The following is a 19,443-nucleotide window of genomic DNA, read 5'->3' on the forward strand; positions in this document are numbered from 1 at the left end:
GATAGATAGATAGATAGATAGATAGATAGATAGATAGATAGATAGATGTGTGTGTGTCCCAAACAGCTTTACATCCAACTATCCATTGCAATGAGTCATTGTTCTGGTTCAAGGTATCTGGTTTCTGAAGCACCGTATACTGGACCATGGTCGAGACTTATCTTCAATAGCCTGCTGTTGCCCAGAGTCAAGATGATCTTGCAGCCCGGCAAGGGGTCCAAGGGCAGGTTTTGTGTGAGCTCCTGGCTGCTGCGTACCACCCTGCCCTCAGCATCACCTCCCTGACCTCCTTTGTGCTTGTAGCCTCCGGGCAAGCACTGCTGTTGGGCAGTTGGTTCTGGCAGGAGCTTGTGGAATGTGCTGCCTGCACTTTCTGTCCCTAGCAGGGCAAGCAGCACAGGCTACAGGCATGGTGACTCCATGCTGGGGCCTGGCTGCTCCTACTCAGTGCTGACCTGTTTCTGCAGGGGCTCCAAGTCTCAGCCGTGGCAGCCCCATGGCTCATCAAGACTTTGTGCTTGTAACTTACTGGTGGAGAAGCCATTGTTCTCTGCCACACTTGGCTCTGTTCTTCCACCTTTCTTTCAATTTCATGAGGTTATTTTTAAAGGCTTCTTCCCACAAGACTTTTTTTTTTGGGGGGGGCGGTTCTGGGGCTGAAGACTCCTTTTTTCTGCAGCAGGTGCCAGCAGCTCCATCTTCCTTTTCTCGCTGAGCTTCTGTTAATAGGCATTACTCTGAGCTGGGCTCCTGTTTGTAGCATGTGCTCTGCCTGTGATCTCTGAGACATCTTTCCAGTCCTCTAACAGCGTTCGTACATAGGAAGGTTGTATCCTGTAGGCTCATCTCCCCCTCTCTGGGCATCTCAGAGGTTCCTTCCATTTCCATGTGCCATGGTTCTTACCTAGGTGCTTCTCCCTCTCTGCTAACACTGTCAGCACCTTCTCCAGCTACCGAGAGTTGAGCCGTTGCTTCAGATAGGGCCTGGCTAGTTCACGGGACACCTGGAGTATTAGCTTCTTCTTTTGATTTTAGAGTTTTGTTGAATAAAATTAAAATGGCGCCGGCTGAGATGAAACCATAGCCAAGCCGTTCACGCAGCGGTAGTTCTCAGAAGTGCCTCCACCCTGTACTTGTAGAATCTGGTTTCTAAAATCTAATTATAGGTTTGGTGCATGGGTGTTTTGCTGGCCCATATGTCTAGGTACCATGAGTGTGAGTTATAGATGTTGTGAGCTGCCATGTGGGTGCTGGGAATCAAGCTTCAGGAAGAAGGGCAAGTGCTGTTAACTTGTGAGTCGTCTCCCCAGTCCTCTCCCCTAGTTTTTGAGTCAAGGTCTCTCCCTAAGCCTAGAGTTTACCAGCTGGCTAAAGTCACTGTCAAGCTCCAGGAAACTTCCTGGCTTCACTGTGCCTCAGGAGTACGATTACAGACTACATCACCCTGCCCAGATTTTTTACATGGGCATTGGGGATCCAAATTCAAGTCCTCATGCTTGAGCGCAAGGCACTTATTAACTGAGCCATCACCTCAGCCCTCCACTCTTCTTCATTTTAAAATGGAATTTTTTAGGACAATTAAAAAAAATAGTGATACCTTGGTTTTAATAGACTCAAGGTTCATCTAGGAAGTCCTTTGTCATTTCTCCAGCCTGACCAGGCAGAATGCCTGGGCGGTCATTTGAAGCTGTGCCCTTCAGGCTTACAGGGTTCTGGGGCAGGATCTTAGATAGTACATGAAAAACACTAAAAAAGGGCGGGGGGCAGAAATAAAGTCTTTCAAAGGGGCAGGGGAGACTAAACTAGTATGCACAACAATGGGCATGACCAATGAGATAATATCATCCACCAAAGTAAAGTACTCACACTATCTAGTGAAGGATGAGACCTAACGCATACAAGGAACTCACCAGCTTAACAAAAGACAGGTCTAAGGCGGTACAGTGCTCGCCTGACATGCGCCTGACAAGCTCTGGCTTCCGTCCTCACAGCCTTTAAAAAAAATAAATGAAAAAGAGGCCGGAGAACCAGCAAATAGAACAGAGTGGTTTACATTTGTAAATTTTTGAGGAGCCTTCATGCTGCTTTCCATAATGTTGTGCAAATTTGCACTCTCGTCAGTAGTATCTTAGCATTTACATCAGTGTCCCCTTTTCTCCACACTCTCCCAAACACTTGCTCTTCTGTCTTTGGGGTTAACAGTTGTTCTAACATATGTGGTGATGTCCCATTGTGGTTTCTATTTGCATTCCCTTGGTAAGTGAGGTTGAGTGGCTCAACCCGTTTCCCACTTCCCTGTTGAGTTTCATCTTTGCAGAAATGTCTGTTCAGGCCCTTTATGTTCCTCCCTCTCCTATTTTCTGTCTCTCTGCCTGTCTTTCTTTCTCTTTCTGTCTCTGCCTTTCTCTCTGGCTAATTTTTATTATTTTAGGAATTTTGTGTGTATATGAGTACAGGTGCCCTTGGAGGCCAGAAGGGGGTCTTAGATCTCCTGGAACTGGAGTTAAAGGTGGTTTGAGTGCCTCACATGGGTGCTAGGAACAGAATTCTAGTCCAATGGAAGATCAGGTATCACTCTTAACTATCACATCTTCTCTTCCCCTCACCCACCACCCATATATCAGGCTATCCTTGAACTTGCTACCTTTCTCCTGCTTCTGCCTGCCAAGTATTGCTATTACAGGTATGTAACACCATACCCAGTTCCCCCTTTTTTTTAATCTAATTTTTCTAACTCGCTTTCCTTACCCAATGGGTGCACGCTACACTGATGAGAATCATTGCTTCTCCAGTGCTGTGGGTCTGTTGAACAAATTTACTGTTAAGCGAATGTACCCTCCCTCCAAACACATTGTAGCCCTAACTCCACTGTGACTCTCTTTGAAGATAGAGGCTTGGCAGAAGTATACCTGAATGAGTTCCTGAGCAAGAAGCCCTAGTCTGACCAAGTTAGTGAGGATAAGAAGTCCCAACAAGTTCGGAGGAAGTGGTGCATGCCCGGAATCCCAGGACTTGATGGGCTGACGTGGGAGTATCATAGGTGTGAGGTCTATGTGCCGGGGCTATGTGCTGAGCCCTGCTTCCGAGAGATCATGCCTGGAGGTCTTACTCCTGCCTCGCAACACTCTTCCTGTGTCCAAAATTCATCGTGCTCATTTTACCTGCTGTGTCGTCCTGATTTACCGGTCACGTCTTCCAAGCATTGTTCTTCACTTGGCAAACATGTTCCTGCTATACTCACTTTTACGGTTACAAGGCCTCTTTGCAGAAATGTCTGTTCAGGTCCTTTGTTTCATTTTGGTTTATTTTTTTAAAGTGTGTGTATGTGCATGTGTGCGTGTGTGCGTGTGTGTGTGTGTGTGTGTATGTGTGTGTGAGTGTGTGTGTATGAGTGTGTATGAGTCGGTGAGTATATGCATGAGTGCAGTGCCTTCAGAAGCCATAAGGGGGCATTAGATCTCCTGGAGCGCAGAGCTCTGAAGGCCTTGGAAATACTGTCTGCCTGTTGGCATGTCTGCTCTTCTCACTCTCTGTGCTTTGTTTACAACTGAGTAGTTTCCAAGTGTCAGGGAGGGGTCAGCCAGATCCAGAGATCTGTAGGCTCTCAGTCCCGAGTGCCCCCCCCATTTCCCTCCCTGTGTCTTCTGGCTTCCCAGCGCACCAGCCCTAGGGAAGCCTCTTGTCAGTTGTGTGCTAACGTTTTCCTCTGGTACACCAACGGCTGGCCCCTGACCGGGGAGTTCACGTGGCTAACTGCATTTCACAAGGTATTCCCCAGGAGCCACTGAGGGGATGGAAAAACGGCCTCTTTAAGTGGCTCCCACCCGAGCTGTTTTTGCCAGGCTGTGTCTCATGAGCCCAGAATGGAAGCTCTCCCCGGTGCCAACATTGGCTTCCCAGCACTTGTCAGGACAACCCTGGGCAGTCACAGCCATCCCCCTCAGCCCTCCACCCCTCACTATCTGCTGACACAGTGGAGCAGACCCAGCACCTCAAAAACCTCTGTAATGACTTGGAAACTGGATTTTATTTAATAGATTTCTTTAGTGGAAGGAGCTTGCTTTGTCTTTAAAACAGTTCTTTGAGTGATTTCTGGGTTGGAAATGCTTTCCAGGGTCCATGGAAAACAGATGCTGTGTTTGTTTTAAACATTACTTGAGGTCCCTCGCTCCCTCCTATCTTTACCAGAGTTGTGGATGGCTGGGAAGTGTCAATCAGGAGTTTACACTTCAAACCTATGGGCCTGGTGTGTTTGATGTCAGAGAAATTGAAACAAACTGTTCATATTTCCTTAATTCCCAAATGTGCCTCAAAATACCTGTTGAAGACCTACTCTGAGCCAATCTTATAGGGAGACCTGCTGGAGCATGTGTTCTAGTGATGGTTAGTGATATCTAGCAAAATGCTGCTTTGAATGAGCAGTTGTGTTACATCCGAGATAACAGCAAAGACAACAGGAATAATTTGGTACTGACTGGTAACTGTCGGTTTCCGACTTTATTTGCAGGGACAGCATGCAAGATTCAAGAAGTATGTGGGACACAGCGCGCACGTGACCAATGTGCGGTGGCTGCACAATGACTCCGTGCTGCTCACAGTGGGAGGTGCCGACACGGCTCTGATGATCTGGACCAGGGAATTTGTGGGGACGCAGGAAAGCAAGCTGGTTGATAGTGAGGAGTCGGACACAGATGCAGAAGAAGATGGAGGTGAGCCCCAATCAGCCGTGTGCCTTACATTATGGTGGTCCCTTTCTCTCTGGTCCCCTCCCCAACACTTGAAAACCAATTCATACCCCAATCTCCTTCTGTGGTTTGAGGCTATGACAGTGATGTCGCTAGAGAGAAGGCCATTGACTATACCACCAAGATCTATGCTGTGAGCATCAGGGAAATGGAAGGCACCAAACCACACCAGCAGCTAAAAGAGGTGTCCATGGAAGAAAGGTATGGTTTTTGCAAGGTCTGATTGCCGTTGTTTGTGATAGCAAACCTATTTAAATGAGAGTGCATTTTTTTTTGCCCTTGAATTTATGTTGAAGTGAAACTTTTTATATGTGCCTAGAGTCTTAACACAAATTTAAGTTGAAGGAAATTGCCCAGTGCTCTCAGCACAAGCCAAGAGTCATGTACAATTATACAGACTGGTTATGGTGTATGGCTTGGATAGATAAGAAATTTGGTTGAACCTGGGTGTTGTGGCGCATACCTTTTAGTCCCAGCACTCAGGGAAGCAGAGGCAGGCAGATCTCTGTGGGTTCAAGGCCAGCCTGGTCTATAAAACAAGACCAGGACAGCCAAGGCTATACAGAGAAACCCTGTCTCAAAAAAAACCTAAATTAATCAATCCGTTGATTAATTAATTTGGTTGGAGTAGGTTTCCCTGGCCTAGAGGAGGAAGCAAGGGTTCTGAGTGCGTGACTGACAAGCCAGTGTGCTGATGAGGGTAAGGGCAGGTCAGGCTTTGAAGCGGGTGAGGTTTGTGGGAAAGCATCATCCATTCCAAAGTCTTTCTTTGACCCTTGACGTGCTGTCTCCTGTTGTGTCCTCACTTGCGCAGCTCTGTGCAGGGGCAGTATTTCTAGACCTGACCCATTTGACCCTGTCACCATGAGCACTGTGCAAAGACAGTGGGCTTCTATTGCTATTCTGTACCTTTCTGATTTGCAGTTTTAAGTATTAACAAGAGAAATTGCCAAACATGGTATAATTTTAAGATGCAAAGCTCATAATTACATAATTGATTATGTTCCCAATTGGGAAGAGTAAATATTGAATAAAACCTAGAATCTGAAGAAAATTTGGAGGACCCTAACCCACGTCTAGGTAGTTGTCTGTGGGCTCTTTTCCCGGGGATAGGATGGTGAGCACAGCAACCTCACTGTATGCTGTGAGATTCAGGGTTTTGCTTTGGATAGAGCCTTCTGCCTAAGGAAGAATGTGGTAGACATGATGTCCCCCTCTTATTGTAAGATGTGGGTTTAGATCCAACCTCTTGCTTCAGTTCAGTGACAGGCCTAGGGTTAGCTTGCTAGGTGGTGGAGCAATATTGGCAAAATGGTTGATGAGGCAGAAAAGCCTTGAGTCTCCCCTTGCGTCTTTATTACATGGTACGTGTTAGTTCTCCCCTTGAGTCTTTATTACATGTGCAGAGAGAAAGTTTCATTTTGCTTAAAAGACAGATTTTTTTTTCTGTAATGATTTCTAAAATACAGTTTCTTTTTCTTAAAGTGACTACAAAGAGAAAATAATGTTAAAAGACTTAATTCTGAGAATTGAACAAAGAAATATACACACGGGAATGCACGAAAGGCCTGCCATTTAACTGATCTACCCAAGAAAGGCATTTGGCCTGAGTTAAATCTTCTTTATAAAGATAGAGTATCCAATGTCTCCAGTTTCGCATTCCATTGTGAATTGCTTGCCCACTGTTCCAAGGGTGTCCGAGCTGGCTCTGTAGAATTCAGTGGTGTGTCACAGACGCTAAATATAGCCATGTTAACGCCGTCCTCTTTCCCTGTACCACATCTGATTTCAGGTGTAGTCTGTGACCATACACTGTTATCTTATTACCTGTTTGCACAGCTCTGTAAAAAGACATGCTGTCCAATTTAGTCTGAGATGGGTGATTAGGAGGCCAACCGTTTTCCATTTTAAGATTAAATTTTTTGAACACACCTTATTTTCTTTATTGTTCCAGATTGAAGAGCCGTTACATGTTAACTGAAACGAATCTTTATTTTCAGAAAACAAGAAAAAAACTTTATAGAATTCTGAGCAAGTACTTTGCCACTGGCACTTTAAAAAATCAATTCACCTTTGAATGCAGTGATGAAAACATGCAATATCAAAAACCATTTTCAGATAAGTATAGGGTCCAGAGAAAGAGTCAAGCCTTTTCTCTAGACAGCATTTCCTCGATAACAAAAAAAACCAAAAACTTGACAGCCCCGGTTTGCAGAAGGGCTTTTAACCACAGAGACAATCCCAGGTCCACAGCATGCTGGGAGCAGATTATTGGCCAGAGCAACCAGGTAGCCTGCAAGGAGACAATCAGAAACTGAGCAGAGGACAAGCAGTCACTCCCTGTCTTGGTCAGTAATTTTAGGGGACTGTGCGCCTCAGAGGTAAGATGAGGCAGCTTCTGAGCACAGGAGAGAGAAGTATCAGGCAGATGGAAGCTTCAGGGAATTAGTGAGAAAGCAGAACGGGAGAGTGGGATAGGACTGCGCCCTTGGAGCAAGGAGTGGGAGGATGGGCATCAAATCACGCATTGCAACTTGGTCTTCAGATGGAAGAGAAACCAGGCTTCGTCGACTCTAGCCTCCTGAAAGACAGGTGGAAGGTGCTGCGCCGTGTATCAGCAGGGCCCAACAGGGTTGAGGCCAGCACCTTCCTTTGACTCCTGCAAGATGATCTCTCTTTGTCCCCGGGCTGTGTTTGCCCGATGACCCCTGGAACAGGACTTACGTCACTGAACATGAGAGAGGCAAGCACTTGAGGACTGCTGGAGGTGTGCTCCACGCAAGGACCTTTTACTTTGTCTCCTAACAATGTTCCAGGCATCTGTGTCTGACTGAAATCCCTTCCTCCCTGAGAAGAGCACAGCAGCTGTCATGCTGAGGGGGAAAAAAATGCCTGTTGACAGGCATTTTGCATCAATCATTTGGAAGCAAATGAACTTTTAAATTTCTAAGACAGCCATGGATGGTTTCTAATTAAATTCAGATATCTGACTTTAAGTCTCTGTGAGACTACATCGTGTCTTCTTGTGCAACTTCTAACATGTTGTGACTTTAACAATTCTTCAGAATTGTTAAACATATTCTTAAACATATTCTTCAGAAGTCATATCATCTTCAGTTCCAATATTTTGGGAAGTGAGAAAGTGGAGGAAAAAATAATTGCTCTGAAGAGACTAGTGGGATGTGCCAATCACGGCTCAGCTTTGTCCTAGCCTACTAGATGGCTCTTTTGCTTGGATTCCCACAACCAGCCCCATGTGGGGTGCCTGGCTAGGAGTGGGGAGACACTGACCCAGCATTTTCTCCTCCTACAGTCTGCTCTGCTGGGTCCTCCCCTTTGCTGAAGGCAGTCAGAGGCTGAAAGGCTGGAAGAACCTGTGGATGCTACGCCTAAGGGCCAGGAGAAGGGCAGGCAATGTGGGGAAGGACACACAGCACCAAACACATTCTCTTTTATTACTTTTGCTAACTGAAACTTGATGGCTTTTGCATGGGCTCTGGAGATTCAAACTCAAGACCTCATGCTTACATAGCAAGCTCTTCTACCCACTGAGCCATCTCCTTAGCCAGCCATTTGTTTTTAAGTGCTTACTATATAATACAAGTGTTTCCTAATAACTTCAGTTAACAGCCTGTATGGAGGAGACTGGAGAGATGGCTCGGTGACTAAGAGCACTGGCTCTTCTTGTAGAAGACCTGGGTTTGATTCCCAGCACCCACATGGTGGCTCACAACCATCTGTAACTCCAGTTCCAGGGGATCTCTTTTAGCCTCTGTGGACACCAGGCACACACTTATATACATGCAGGCAAAATGTCCATCTATGTAAAAAAAAAAAATTGAAAAACCTATACTGTATGGAAGAAGGTAATAATAGAGATTTTTATTTGCTATCTTCACTTGAAACCTTCATTCAGACAGAAATCTACCTTTAAGGTAAAGGCTACTTTATGGAAATTGGCTCACAAATATTCATTTAAGCCAGGGTTTCCTCTGTGCACTGTTTTCAAGGACCTTGATTGATTAGCACAGAGGCTAGTAATTTTTGATGATCTGACCAAGGATGGATAAAGGATCTGGGACTTCCCTTCTTTGCTTCTGCACAGTCCTTCCAACACTCTTGTGCCATCAGAGAGCATCTGTGACTAAATCAGGCTCAACTCCGTCTTTGTGTTCTTCTCCCAGAAGCTTAGTAACCTGTGACCGCAAATCCAAGCCTTGCCTGACCTGAGGCCCAGTTCTCCTCTGCTCAGAAAGGTCCTGGGCCGCTGCCAGTCTTTCTGGCTTTGCTCTGCTCTGGAAGGGACATTTCTCCTTGTAAATATGGATAAAGAAACAATGGTTTTTAATGCTTAAACTTTGTTGTCTAAGCACCAGTTTAATGTAGTTTCCCTATTAATTGAGGATAACTGCAGAGTTATAGCATTCATTTTAGTCAGTAAGCATCTGGTGTGTTTGTTTTACATTCATTCATTCATTCATTTGCATGAAGGAGGAAAGGCATGCTTGGGCCACTATGCAGGTCAGAGGACAGCCTGTAAAAACCAGTTCTTTTCCTTTTGTCGTGTGGGTCCTGAAAGTTAAACTCAGGCTTGGCAGCTTCCCTGCTGAGCCTCTCACTGACTCTGATCAGATATATTTGGTCTAGATACTCAGCTGGTGTGTGTGTGTGTGTAGAAGTGGGGGGTTACTTTTAAACTATTTCTGTATTAATTACTTTTTTCATTGGTGTGACAAACACTTGACAAAAGTGGCTGCCTTGGTCAGGGTCCCCTGAAGGAACAGAACTGGAGGAATGAGGATATAGCTAAGAAGGAACTTCCTGGATTGGCTTACACAATGCAATCAGAATGGTCCAACAATGGCTTCTCACACTGAAGAGAAGCAGCCCAGAAGTGACCCAGTCTCTGAGGCCAGATGCTCACTAGTTCTAGTCTGGTGAGAAAGGCCTGGAGCACTACTGGAGAGCCATTGAACTTTGGTCCCCATTGGAGGCTCAAAGAAGCAGGTTCTAATATCAGCAGAATAGATGAACTTTCCAGTTAGAACAAAGGCCAATAGAGTTAAGAACACAAAAACCTTCTTCAAGGTCTTTTTATCTGGAACACTAGTAGAGTGGCTTCCCAAACCCATTGAAGCAATGAAGATTTACCCTGAGGTGAAAAGGCCTGGCCCTCAGGCTGCTCCTCAGTGGCTCTGCTCTTTGTCCCCTTTGTTAAGGAATATGTGACAGTGGGTGTTTTGGGAGGGATCTTGGGGACCAGGCAACTCCTCTTTTCCTGTGGGTTTCTTTCCATGTTTCTGGATGGGCAGTACCCAGTCCCTTGCAATCCCCACATTGAGTTCATTTTAGCTGTCAGTTTCTCATCTTTCAGTAATCCCAGCCATGGACCTGCAGATGACTTGAGATCCTAAACAGGCTCCAGCAGTGCCCTTATCTTGGCTCTGCCATTTCTCCAGTATCCTCCTCCCAGTCCCTAGCAACAAGAGGGCCTAACAGATTCCATGTAAGAGGTAGTCTCCTTGTTTTGAGGGGTTTAGGTTTGGGGGGTGTTCCAGGTAAGGTCTCTCCAATTCCTTCTTTGTGGGGACTGAGGAAAAGCTGTCACTTCACAAACTGCTCACTCTGCATGAGTCCTAGCAGCCAGCAGGAGGAAATGCTTGCTGGCATAACAATGACAGGCCTGCAGAAAGCCTTTACCAAGAGAGAAAAAGGTAGATGTCTGCTGTCCATTGGCTGTGTGGCACTGCAGCTGACGTGTTACAGCACAGTCCTTTAGTCAGTAGAGAGGGACTCTGTTGTCACGGGGCCGATTTCTGTGTGGAGAAACAGTGTTTCCGTGTCGCTGAGCCACATCTGTTGATGTCTGACTGGGTGGAATGCCTGAGTAGGATTCATATCTGGATGGTAAAGGAGACAGGTCTTTAATTTTGGGAGAATAAGTTTCACAGTGTGAATTGTTTCTTCTTGAGCCTGTCTGTATAAGATGGCCCAAGTGTCTAGAAGTCAAACTCCTGATGAGCCTGCTCAGAAGGTCTGCGTCCTCTGGAGCAGTGTCATGGTAGCCTAAAACAGACTGCAGTTAGGCCTTCAGGTTAGCTCTCTTGGTCCTTCCTCAGAGACAACAGCATCTTTCTTCTAAGCCCAGCTTGCGTTCTTCCAAGAACGGTACCCACAACACTGAGGCAAGGCTTGGTCTTAGTGGGGATTATAAAAAGGATCCTGTAAGTATTCTCTTATATTTTAGATACATATTCACTCTTAAGTCTATGGCATATATTCCTGAAGAAACCAAGGAATGTTTAGGGTTGGTTACTTAAACAAAAATCAGATTTTGAGCTTGAAAGCCCTTTTTTTCCATCGATTTATGTATTTGTGTGTGTTTGTATGTGTGTGGACATGCTCATTGCGAGGCCTGAGTCTCTCCTTCCGCAGTGGGGGAGGGGGAGCAAACACAGGCTGTAAGGGTCAGCAGCAGGTACCTACCAGCACCCACAGAGCTGACTCAGCAGCCCTGGCTATGGGGCTTTTTAAATGTCAGTGTCTTTACCTGCCACCTGACAAGTGGCACCTGCAAACAAATGACGTCAGAATTCCATTGTGGCATTAATATTTTCCAAACGTTTTTTTATATGCCTATGGTTAAATGAATATGATCTAAAATTTTGTTTTGAATTTTGAGTATGCTTATAGAGCTAAGCGTGAAACAAACCAATTGATAAAGGAATGTCTACTACATACACTATAAAGAAATGTTAGAGGGATTTTGTTTGTTTGTTTCTTTTGACTCACGTGTGGCTGCGGTGAGTGTGACACATAGGTGCAGGTGCCCTCGGAGACCAGAGTTGTTGGACCCCCTAGAGTCACAGTTACAGGCGGTGTGAGCCGTCAGGTATGGGAAGCAAGCTCGGGTCCTCTGTAGAGGCAATGGTAGCACATGCTGGCTAAGCTGTCCCTCTAGCCCTGGTTGTGTTTTCTTGTTTCAGCCCCAAATTGACAGCCTCCTGTAATTCCTTAATATGTTGATCTGTAACACCGAAACACTTTATGTTCTATTGGAGGTGTTAGGCCCAGCAGGGAGCCTAACTACCAAAGAGGCTTGCTGCGAAGGAAACTCAGGAGGCCGCAATCGATGCAATTAGCAAGGGGTTTTTATTTACACCAGCATGCTGGGGCTAACTCTACATTCAGGCTAGAGTCAGCCCCGACTCTCAGTAGCCTCTGGTTTTTAAAGGGGTAGACGAGGGGGTTACAGGTCTGACATCATGGGAGCGGATACAGGGTCTATTGTGGGCATCAGGTCCAGTCAGCTAGACATCTGGGGTATATCTGTTCTTTTCTGATATCTGCAGATTCAGCTATTGTTAAAGGTGGGAAAAGGATTAGTACATTTTGTGGTCAGACTAGGTCATTGTTAAAGGTGGGAAAAGCAATTTGCTCATCCTGTGGTCTCTCTGAGAAACAGGGCTACGTGCCTTTAGTCAAAAGGTCAGGGGCTATTTGGGAGGGGAATTAGGACCATCTGGATCTGCTGCTATTTCCTTCTGCAACTGGATGGAGGTCTCCTTATCTCCATCCATGCAGATGGCTAAGGTCAGGAGGGGCTATTACATTCTCCTGTTTTCTGGAAGAGTACTGAGAAAATTCAAAAATATAAGTTATAAGGCTAGTCTGATTCTTTCATTCCCTCCTCCTTCTAGTAACTGTTTCAATCACAAAGCAGCTGTAGAATGGGGGTTAGTCTCAAGAAGTTTCCCGTTAGATCTCAGCCTATTCAGTGGGATAAGGGGCCAGAGGTCCATCTTCTGGAATTGCTTCAGTTTTGACAAGTGGACTGTTGGCAAAAAAGGGTGAAATGCCAGTCAAAGGTTGGGTAATGACAGTTTTTAAAAGTGTCCGGTTAGTCGATCCGATTGAAGAGACAGAGAGCAATCATGTCAGCTTTCAGCAAGATCAGATTTTAGCTTGCAGCCCATAGCTGATCCCAAAATAAAGTCAACCCAATGAAAATCTGCTGAGACAGATTTCGACTAGAAACAGAAGTTAAAAGTTGTCTATTAATTGGGAAAAGTGAGGGATCCCAAGACCAGGGGAAAAACTTATCTGGGGTCCATTCGAGCTACTCCAGATCTAGGTCTCATGATTCCTTGACTTTCTGAAACTCATAAGAATTTTTAGTACACAAAAGGAAATATATATATTTAAAAAACTTAGAAAAGTGACATAACAGCAAATTTAATATAACAACATTTTGTGAGTAACAGGTATAACTATATCCAAAAGAATGAGCATCAGTTCTTCTCAGCTGTTTGTTTTGTAACCTCTATAAACAACTTAAGTGTGTCAATGGTCTAAGACTTTAACATTTTAACTGTGGGCCCTGTGGTTCATAATCAGTCATTAAAGGAACTCAGCCATTTTCTATGCACTCAGCATCTATTTTTAGCCTCCATTTTTATGTCATACTGGAAAGTTAGGCAGAAATACATTAATGGCTTTAGTGCTAAACCTTGGGTGCTTGGACCTTTTTTAACAAAGCAACTAGAAGGAATAGGTTTAAGATATTCCTGTGTCAAAGTCTACCTCAGAAATGGCAGATATTAAGAATACTATAGTAACAGCTATGGCTTTTGGGTCAGATATACACATTAAACAGATGTTTTTAGCATGATGAGAAGCACCTTTAAATTTTTCTTCAGAAGACAACCAAAGGAAATTAAAATCTCAAGCTTGTGACTGAATAATAAGCAGTCAGTATTTTATTAACTTATCAGAACTCTATTGATCAACATCAAAATTCTGAGCTTCTGAAATCTTATAACAACATAAGCACAACAGTATCAAGGAGGGGAGAAATCTAAAATGTCTCTCATTTTAATATGCCTTAAATTTTTATATTTTTATAATTTATATTTATATTTTTAAAACATCTATTTCGACTCTCTAATCTTTTTTACATTTATCAATCCTAAAACATTTTCCCAGACCAAACAATACTCTCTAGATTTTTTTAAAACCTAAACTCTTATATCTTTAGACCCTATATAAACTTTATATCTTTTTATTTAGGTTTTTATTATAAGATATAGGCAACTACCATGAATCCTGTGAGCAAAGAAAACCTGTTTTTTCTTTTTATAAGAGATCTAGCACCTAGTAGTTTTAACTAGCTAATGAACTGATCAATGAGCTAACAGTGGATCTAATTGTCTGCTCCCTAGCTGCTAAGTTCTAACACTGTGACCAGATAAGTTTTAGAACCAACTGCATAACAGAACAGTACAGAACAATTTAAACTGTACGAATTATTCTGTCCACACAACCTATCAGCCAGAATTTTTTAAAGAGCATATGAAAACATTTTGCAATGAAGAATCACCAGCCCTTTAAATGAAGTACAGCATATTTTATAGTTCTTTTAATCATATTTGCAGGTATAAAGAATCAAAACAAATACCATTCATATGCTCTCTGGCTTTACATACATACATGGACCTTTTATAACATCCTAAGTACCTTCAGGTTCCTAGCTTTATTCTTCTGGCTTAGTCAGACATTCTTGCTTTAGACCATCTTTTTTTTTTCTTTAATATCTCTTGCTCTCTCTCTCTTGCTTTTCAGACAACAGAAAAACTCCCATCAAAATCCTCCTTGTGTTTTTTTTTTTTTTAAGACATCTAGAACATATTAAACCATTATTATCTTAATATGATTCATTGCAGTTTCTTTTTTGGTTCTTTTTTGTTTTTTTTTAATTTGCTCAAACAGCATGGCTTGGTTTCATTTGGCCAATAAATTAATAAATAAATATCAAACAAAAGAATTTTTAATTCCCCAAAGTGTTGGGAAACTGTCCCGAGTTCTTTGTTAGACTGCCCAAGGGTTATTGCTTAAAAAAAAAAAAAAAAAAAAACCTCTAAATGTTTTATTATCTTAAACATTTACACATTTTTTTTAAAACCTGTTTTTGCAATATCAAAACAAAGTACCCTCTTTAGGAGTGAATTTGTAAAGCACAACCATAATTTTAAGAGTCAGAACTAGATTTTTAAACTCAAAATTTATCACTGCAACAATTTAATCTTTAAAACCAATATTAGTTTAAGATAAGACTCACCTTCTTAGCCTAAAAGGAAACAAAATCATTTTGACTAAGGTCCTACAATCTTCGTTCTTTCCCTGAGCCATAGCATGTGGCAATCTGCATTGTTGCTTTTTAAACATATGCGTCTATAGACCTTATAAACATATAGGCACATTTGCATGTGTTAAACAAGAGTTTGAATTTAACCTCTAAACATACCCAATTACTTCTGATCATATTAACCATTTAGGATCAGTTGAAAATAATCATATAGTGGCCATATATTTAAACAGACGGATAAAACTTCTTTTTACTGGGTTTAGCTGTAATTTTAAACATCACAGTCCATCCCCGTGCTGTACCACGTGGTTTGCGAGCTGCCATTGACTGAAGCCTGTGGAAGGAGGGGCACGCGCTGGTGGATGGTTAGCTGCCACTCGCTGCTGAAGGAGAGGAGGGAGGGGCAGGGTGTGAGCTCCTGCCGCTGGCTCCCTCCTGAGGCAGGTCTCAGGCCGCATTCCTGCCTCGTTCTCCCTGCGCCATTCCCCTCCCTGGCAGCGCTGTCTTTTTCTTTTTTCTTGATTACAGCAGATAAATTGTGAGCCCTAGTTTTAATTTCACTCCAATGGTTCATGGCCAAATTCAGAGATGTTAATTTAAACTGTCCCATGTCCAAAAAATTGCGTCAGTCCAAGTCTAACAATTAAAAAAAACAAAAAAACAAAAAAACAATGAAACAAAACGATAAGAATAAGAAAACCAGAACACAGGTTGTCTAGTGCGTGATCTCGAGACCAAAGGTCGCCTTGGTCAGCTTAGGCCAGGTCCAAGGCGTACAAATTGGAGGAGCGGAATCTCTCCATCTCTTCCTCCTCCTAGGACAGTCCTCTAGACTGTCCTGGACAAATTGTTGGAGGAGCTGAGTCCCTCCATCTCCCTCCTGGGGTAGTCAAAGTATCCTCCAGACTGTCCCGGCCAGATTGAGAGGACTTGAACCTCCCTGGGGGCATCCAACCCCGCGACAAATGCTCGCAAGCAAACCAAATTCAAAATCAGGCACAGGAAACAGAAATCTGACACTGCCACTGTCAGAGTCCACTTAAACCAGAATTTTAAAACAAACTTGTAACAGGCAAATGACAAACAATAGCAGAACAAATACGTAACAGACAAGAGACAGGGACAGACAACGGCCATGGTACCTACTAGAAGCTCGAGCTAGTTCCTCCCATAGCCAATGTCCAGAGTTCCCCTCAGCACCTCTATTCCCGGCCAATGCACCATGCTGTTAGGCCCAGCAGGGAGCCTAACTACTAAAGAGGCTTGCTGCGAAGGAGGCCACAATCGATGCAATTAGCAAGGGGTTTTTATTTACGCCAGCATGCTGGGGCTAACTCTACATTCAGGCTGGAGTCAGCGCTGACTCTCAGTAGCCTCTGGTTTTTAAAGGGGTAGACGAGGGGGTTACAGGTCTGGCATCATGGGAGCGGATACAGGGTCTATTGTGGGCATCAGGTCCAGTCAGCTAGACATCTGGGGTATATCTGTTCTTTTCTGATATCTGCAGATTCAGCTATTGTTAAAGGTGGGAAAAGGATTAGTACATTTTGTGGTCAGACTAGGTCATTGTTAAAGGTGGGAAAAACAATTTGCTCATCCTGTGGTCTCTCTGAGAAACAGGGCTACGTGCCTTTAGTCAAAAGTTCAGGGGCTATTTGGGAGGGGAATTAGGACCATCTGGATCTGCTGCTATTTCCTTCTGCAACCTGATGGAGGTCTTGAGGTCTTCTCCTTATCTCCATCCATGCAGATGGCTAGGGTCAGGAGGGGCTATTACATTCTGCTGTGCTCTGAAAGAATACTGAGAGAATTCAAAAATATAAGTTATAAGGCTAGTCTGATTTTTTCAGAGGTCGACCTTTTCTGTGGGATTCTTGGCTTCCTGAAGGTTAGTGATCACAGTACTACCGTGTAGGTGGCTGGCACTGTACCTTGCACCTAGTAGGTGGCTGGCACAGTAAGTACCTTGCACATAGCAGTAGCTTGTACAGTGCCATGCACATAGTAGGTAGTAAGCAAATGCTTCTTGAATGAGTAAGTGAATAAATCTGTCCTCCAGAGCTCTGCAGGTCTGCTCTTTTGTCAGTGACTGCTCCTACTTTCATTTTATTAGCGCCTGTGACCCGTCTTGTCGGTGGGAGATAGGTGACTCATGTAGAGTCTGAGGGTGAGCTGGCGGTAGGGAGAGCTCCATTAAAGGTTTTCTTTTTTTTTTTTTTTAAGATTTATTTACTTATTTATTTATTATGTATACAGTGTTATGACTGCATGTACGCCTGCATACCAGAAGGGGGCACCAGAGCTCACTATAGATGGTTGTGAGCTACTGTGTGGTTGCTGAGAATTGAACTCAGAACCTCTGGAAGAGCAGCTGGTGCTCTTAACCTCTGAGCCATCTCTCCCACCCCTAAATGATTTCTTTATCTGCATATTAGAATTTGAAATGCTTGTTTGTTTCTGTGTCACAAAAGGCAAAAGGAACTGAAAATAAATATACATGTGTTGCCATAACCATCAATCTACTTTACACACAAACCCTATCAGCCAATTTGTGATGAACAAAGAACATGCTAGACCATTTTCATGCCTGGCAGTGTTAAAAATACAGGAAAGTTAGACACATTTCCTTGCGTTAAAGCAAATCACCATATATAGGCAATCTCAGGGTTGTGTTTTTTTTTTTTTTTTTTCTGTTAACCTTTTATGCTATGTTTGGAGAAGGATATCTCCTGGGAGAACCTGCCCCCAATTTCAAAAAAAAAAAAAAATGTGTTGCTTTTAATCAGTAGCTGTGTGGGATTTTCAAGCCTGCCAGAGGAGGGATGAAGCGGACAAGGCTCTCCTCCGTGATCATGTCGACTGTGAGTGAACAGCCTCATTGGCTCCGTGGGCCTCACAAGAGGCCCTTTGTCCTGCTTCCTCAATAGCTGCTCTGTAAGCTTGTATTGTTGCAAAGAACTAACAGTCTTTCTAAGCAAGTGGTGCAGAATAGGCCACCCTGCACGCTGCTCAAGCCTCACTAGAGGCTTAGCCTAATAAGCAGGGGGTTTGAGATCTGGCCATACTCCAGCAGGAGGGAGGGTCCAGCACTCCCGCCAGAGGAGGGAGTACTCAGGAGCTTGCTCCGTGTGGAGTCCTGTGCTTGCTTATGTTTTGCATAAAAGCTACCTCAGCCCTCCCGGCAGGAGAGTGACTTGTGTAAGCAGGCGCTGTCCCCAAAGAATTTCCGTCTGGCCTCAGCTCTCCTTCCTCCCTCTACCATAGAGTCTGTGAAAAACCTGTTCTCCTAAGTACTCTGAGCAAGTAGGATGTAGCCAGATTCTTGGGTTTTGGTTGGTTGGTTGGTTTTTCGAGACAGGGTTTCTCTGGGTAGCCTTGGCTGTCCTGGACTCACTTTGTAGACAAGGCTAGCCTCGAACTCACGAAGATCAGCTTGCCTCTGCCTCCCCAGTGCTGGGATTAGAGGCACAAGCCACCAAACCCTAGTGTTTTTTTGTGTTGGTTTTGGTTTGTTTGTTTGTTTGTTTGTTTGTTTTATAAAGGTGGATGGAATGAACTGAAATTAAAATATCTATTAAATCCTGAAATGCTAGAATTAATCATTTCTAAGTCCTATGTTTAGGTGGATGATCACCAAAAAAAAAAAAAAAAAAAAAGGAAAATTGACTTTTATATGAATTTAATGCTGTTTTCATAATTTTTTTCTGCAAATCTCTTGCTTTTTATGTTAGTTTGAATCAAAGTGTAACTTTTATACATAACTGATAATTTATAAAATTAAAACTGCCATTCATTACAGAACAGTCAGGATTTTCCAGAGCGATAAGACGTAAAAAGCTAGAGGTAAAGTGCTCCTGTGTGGTTTTAACAATTAGTGTACCCAGGAAGCCCTCCTGTGTAGTTAGTTGAAAGAAACTTATTACTCTCAGAGACTGGAAAATAAAAGCATTAGAACGAGGTAAGAATTCTCTGTCACAGGGGAGCAGCTTTCAAAAGCTGTGACAGAATTGCATGTGAGTCTTCCGTGGTCTCTGAATATGTGAGACTCCATCTGAAGGGTCTGGTGACAGTAGGGAGAGTTAGTCTCCCTCCTGCTGTGTGGTGACTGAGGAGGAGCTGGCATTAATGCATGCAGTATGGACAGCAGGGTGCTCCTGTGAGTGAGTTTAAGGCACACAGATCTGCTCTGTCCTACCCTAACTCTGATGTTTGTGCAGTACCCTAACCTTCCACACATACCCACTCTTCCCCCGCAGCCTGCCTCCCTACTCCTCCCCCTGTGTCTGAGGAGTTTGCCTGATGGTCACCCAGCTACCTGTGCTGCTGCCATGCCGTGGTGACAGTGACACCCAGAACTCTCCCTTTTTGCAGCTTCATCTACTTCTCTAGATGCCATCCCCAAATATTTTTTTACATCCTACCTCTCCTCTTTCCTGGCTCCAAAATCTCCTGTCAAGGCAGCTGCCACGGGCAGAATGCCACATTGCCAGCTGCACCCGGGCTTTCTACACTGCTGTTTCCATTCTTCTCACGGGTGGACTCTGCTCTCCGGCT

General features: G+C 43.9%; 1 protein-coding gene across 1 annotated transcript in view; it reads left to right on the top strand.

Moving 5' to 3' along the window:
* The window catches only part of Eml6 (EMAP like 6), a 233,400-nt gene that overhangs the window by 187,339 nt on the left and 26,618 nt on the right, over positions 1-19,443 (top strand). Inside the window, 2 exon segments of the mRNA XM_055628808.1 lie at positions 4,508-4,709; positions 4,820-4,946. Of these exon segments, the coding sequence (XP_055484783.1) occupies positions 4,508-4,709; positions 4,820-4,946 (329 nt within the window).

Source organism: Psammomys obesus, unplaced genomic scaffold, assembly GCF_907164565.1.
Source record: "Psammomys obesus unplaced genomic scaffold, mPsaObe1.curated_primary_1811, whole genome shotgun sequence".
Classification (NCBI taxonomy): domain Eukaryota; kingdom Metazoa; phylum Chordata; class Mammalia; order Rodentia; family Muridae; genus Psammomys; species Psammomys obesus.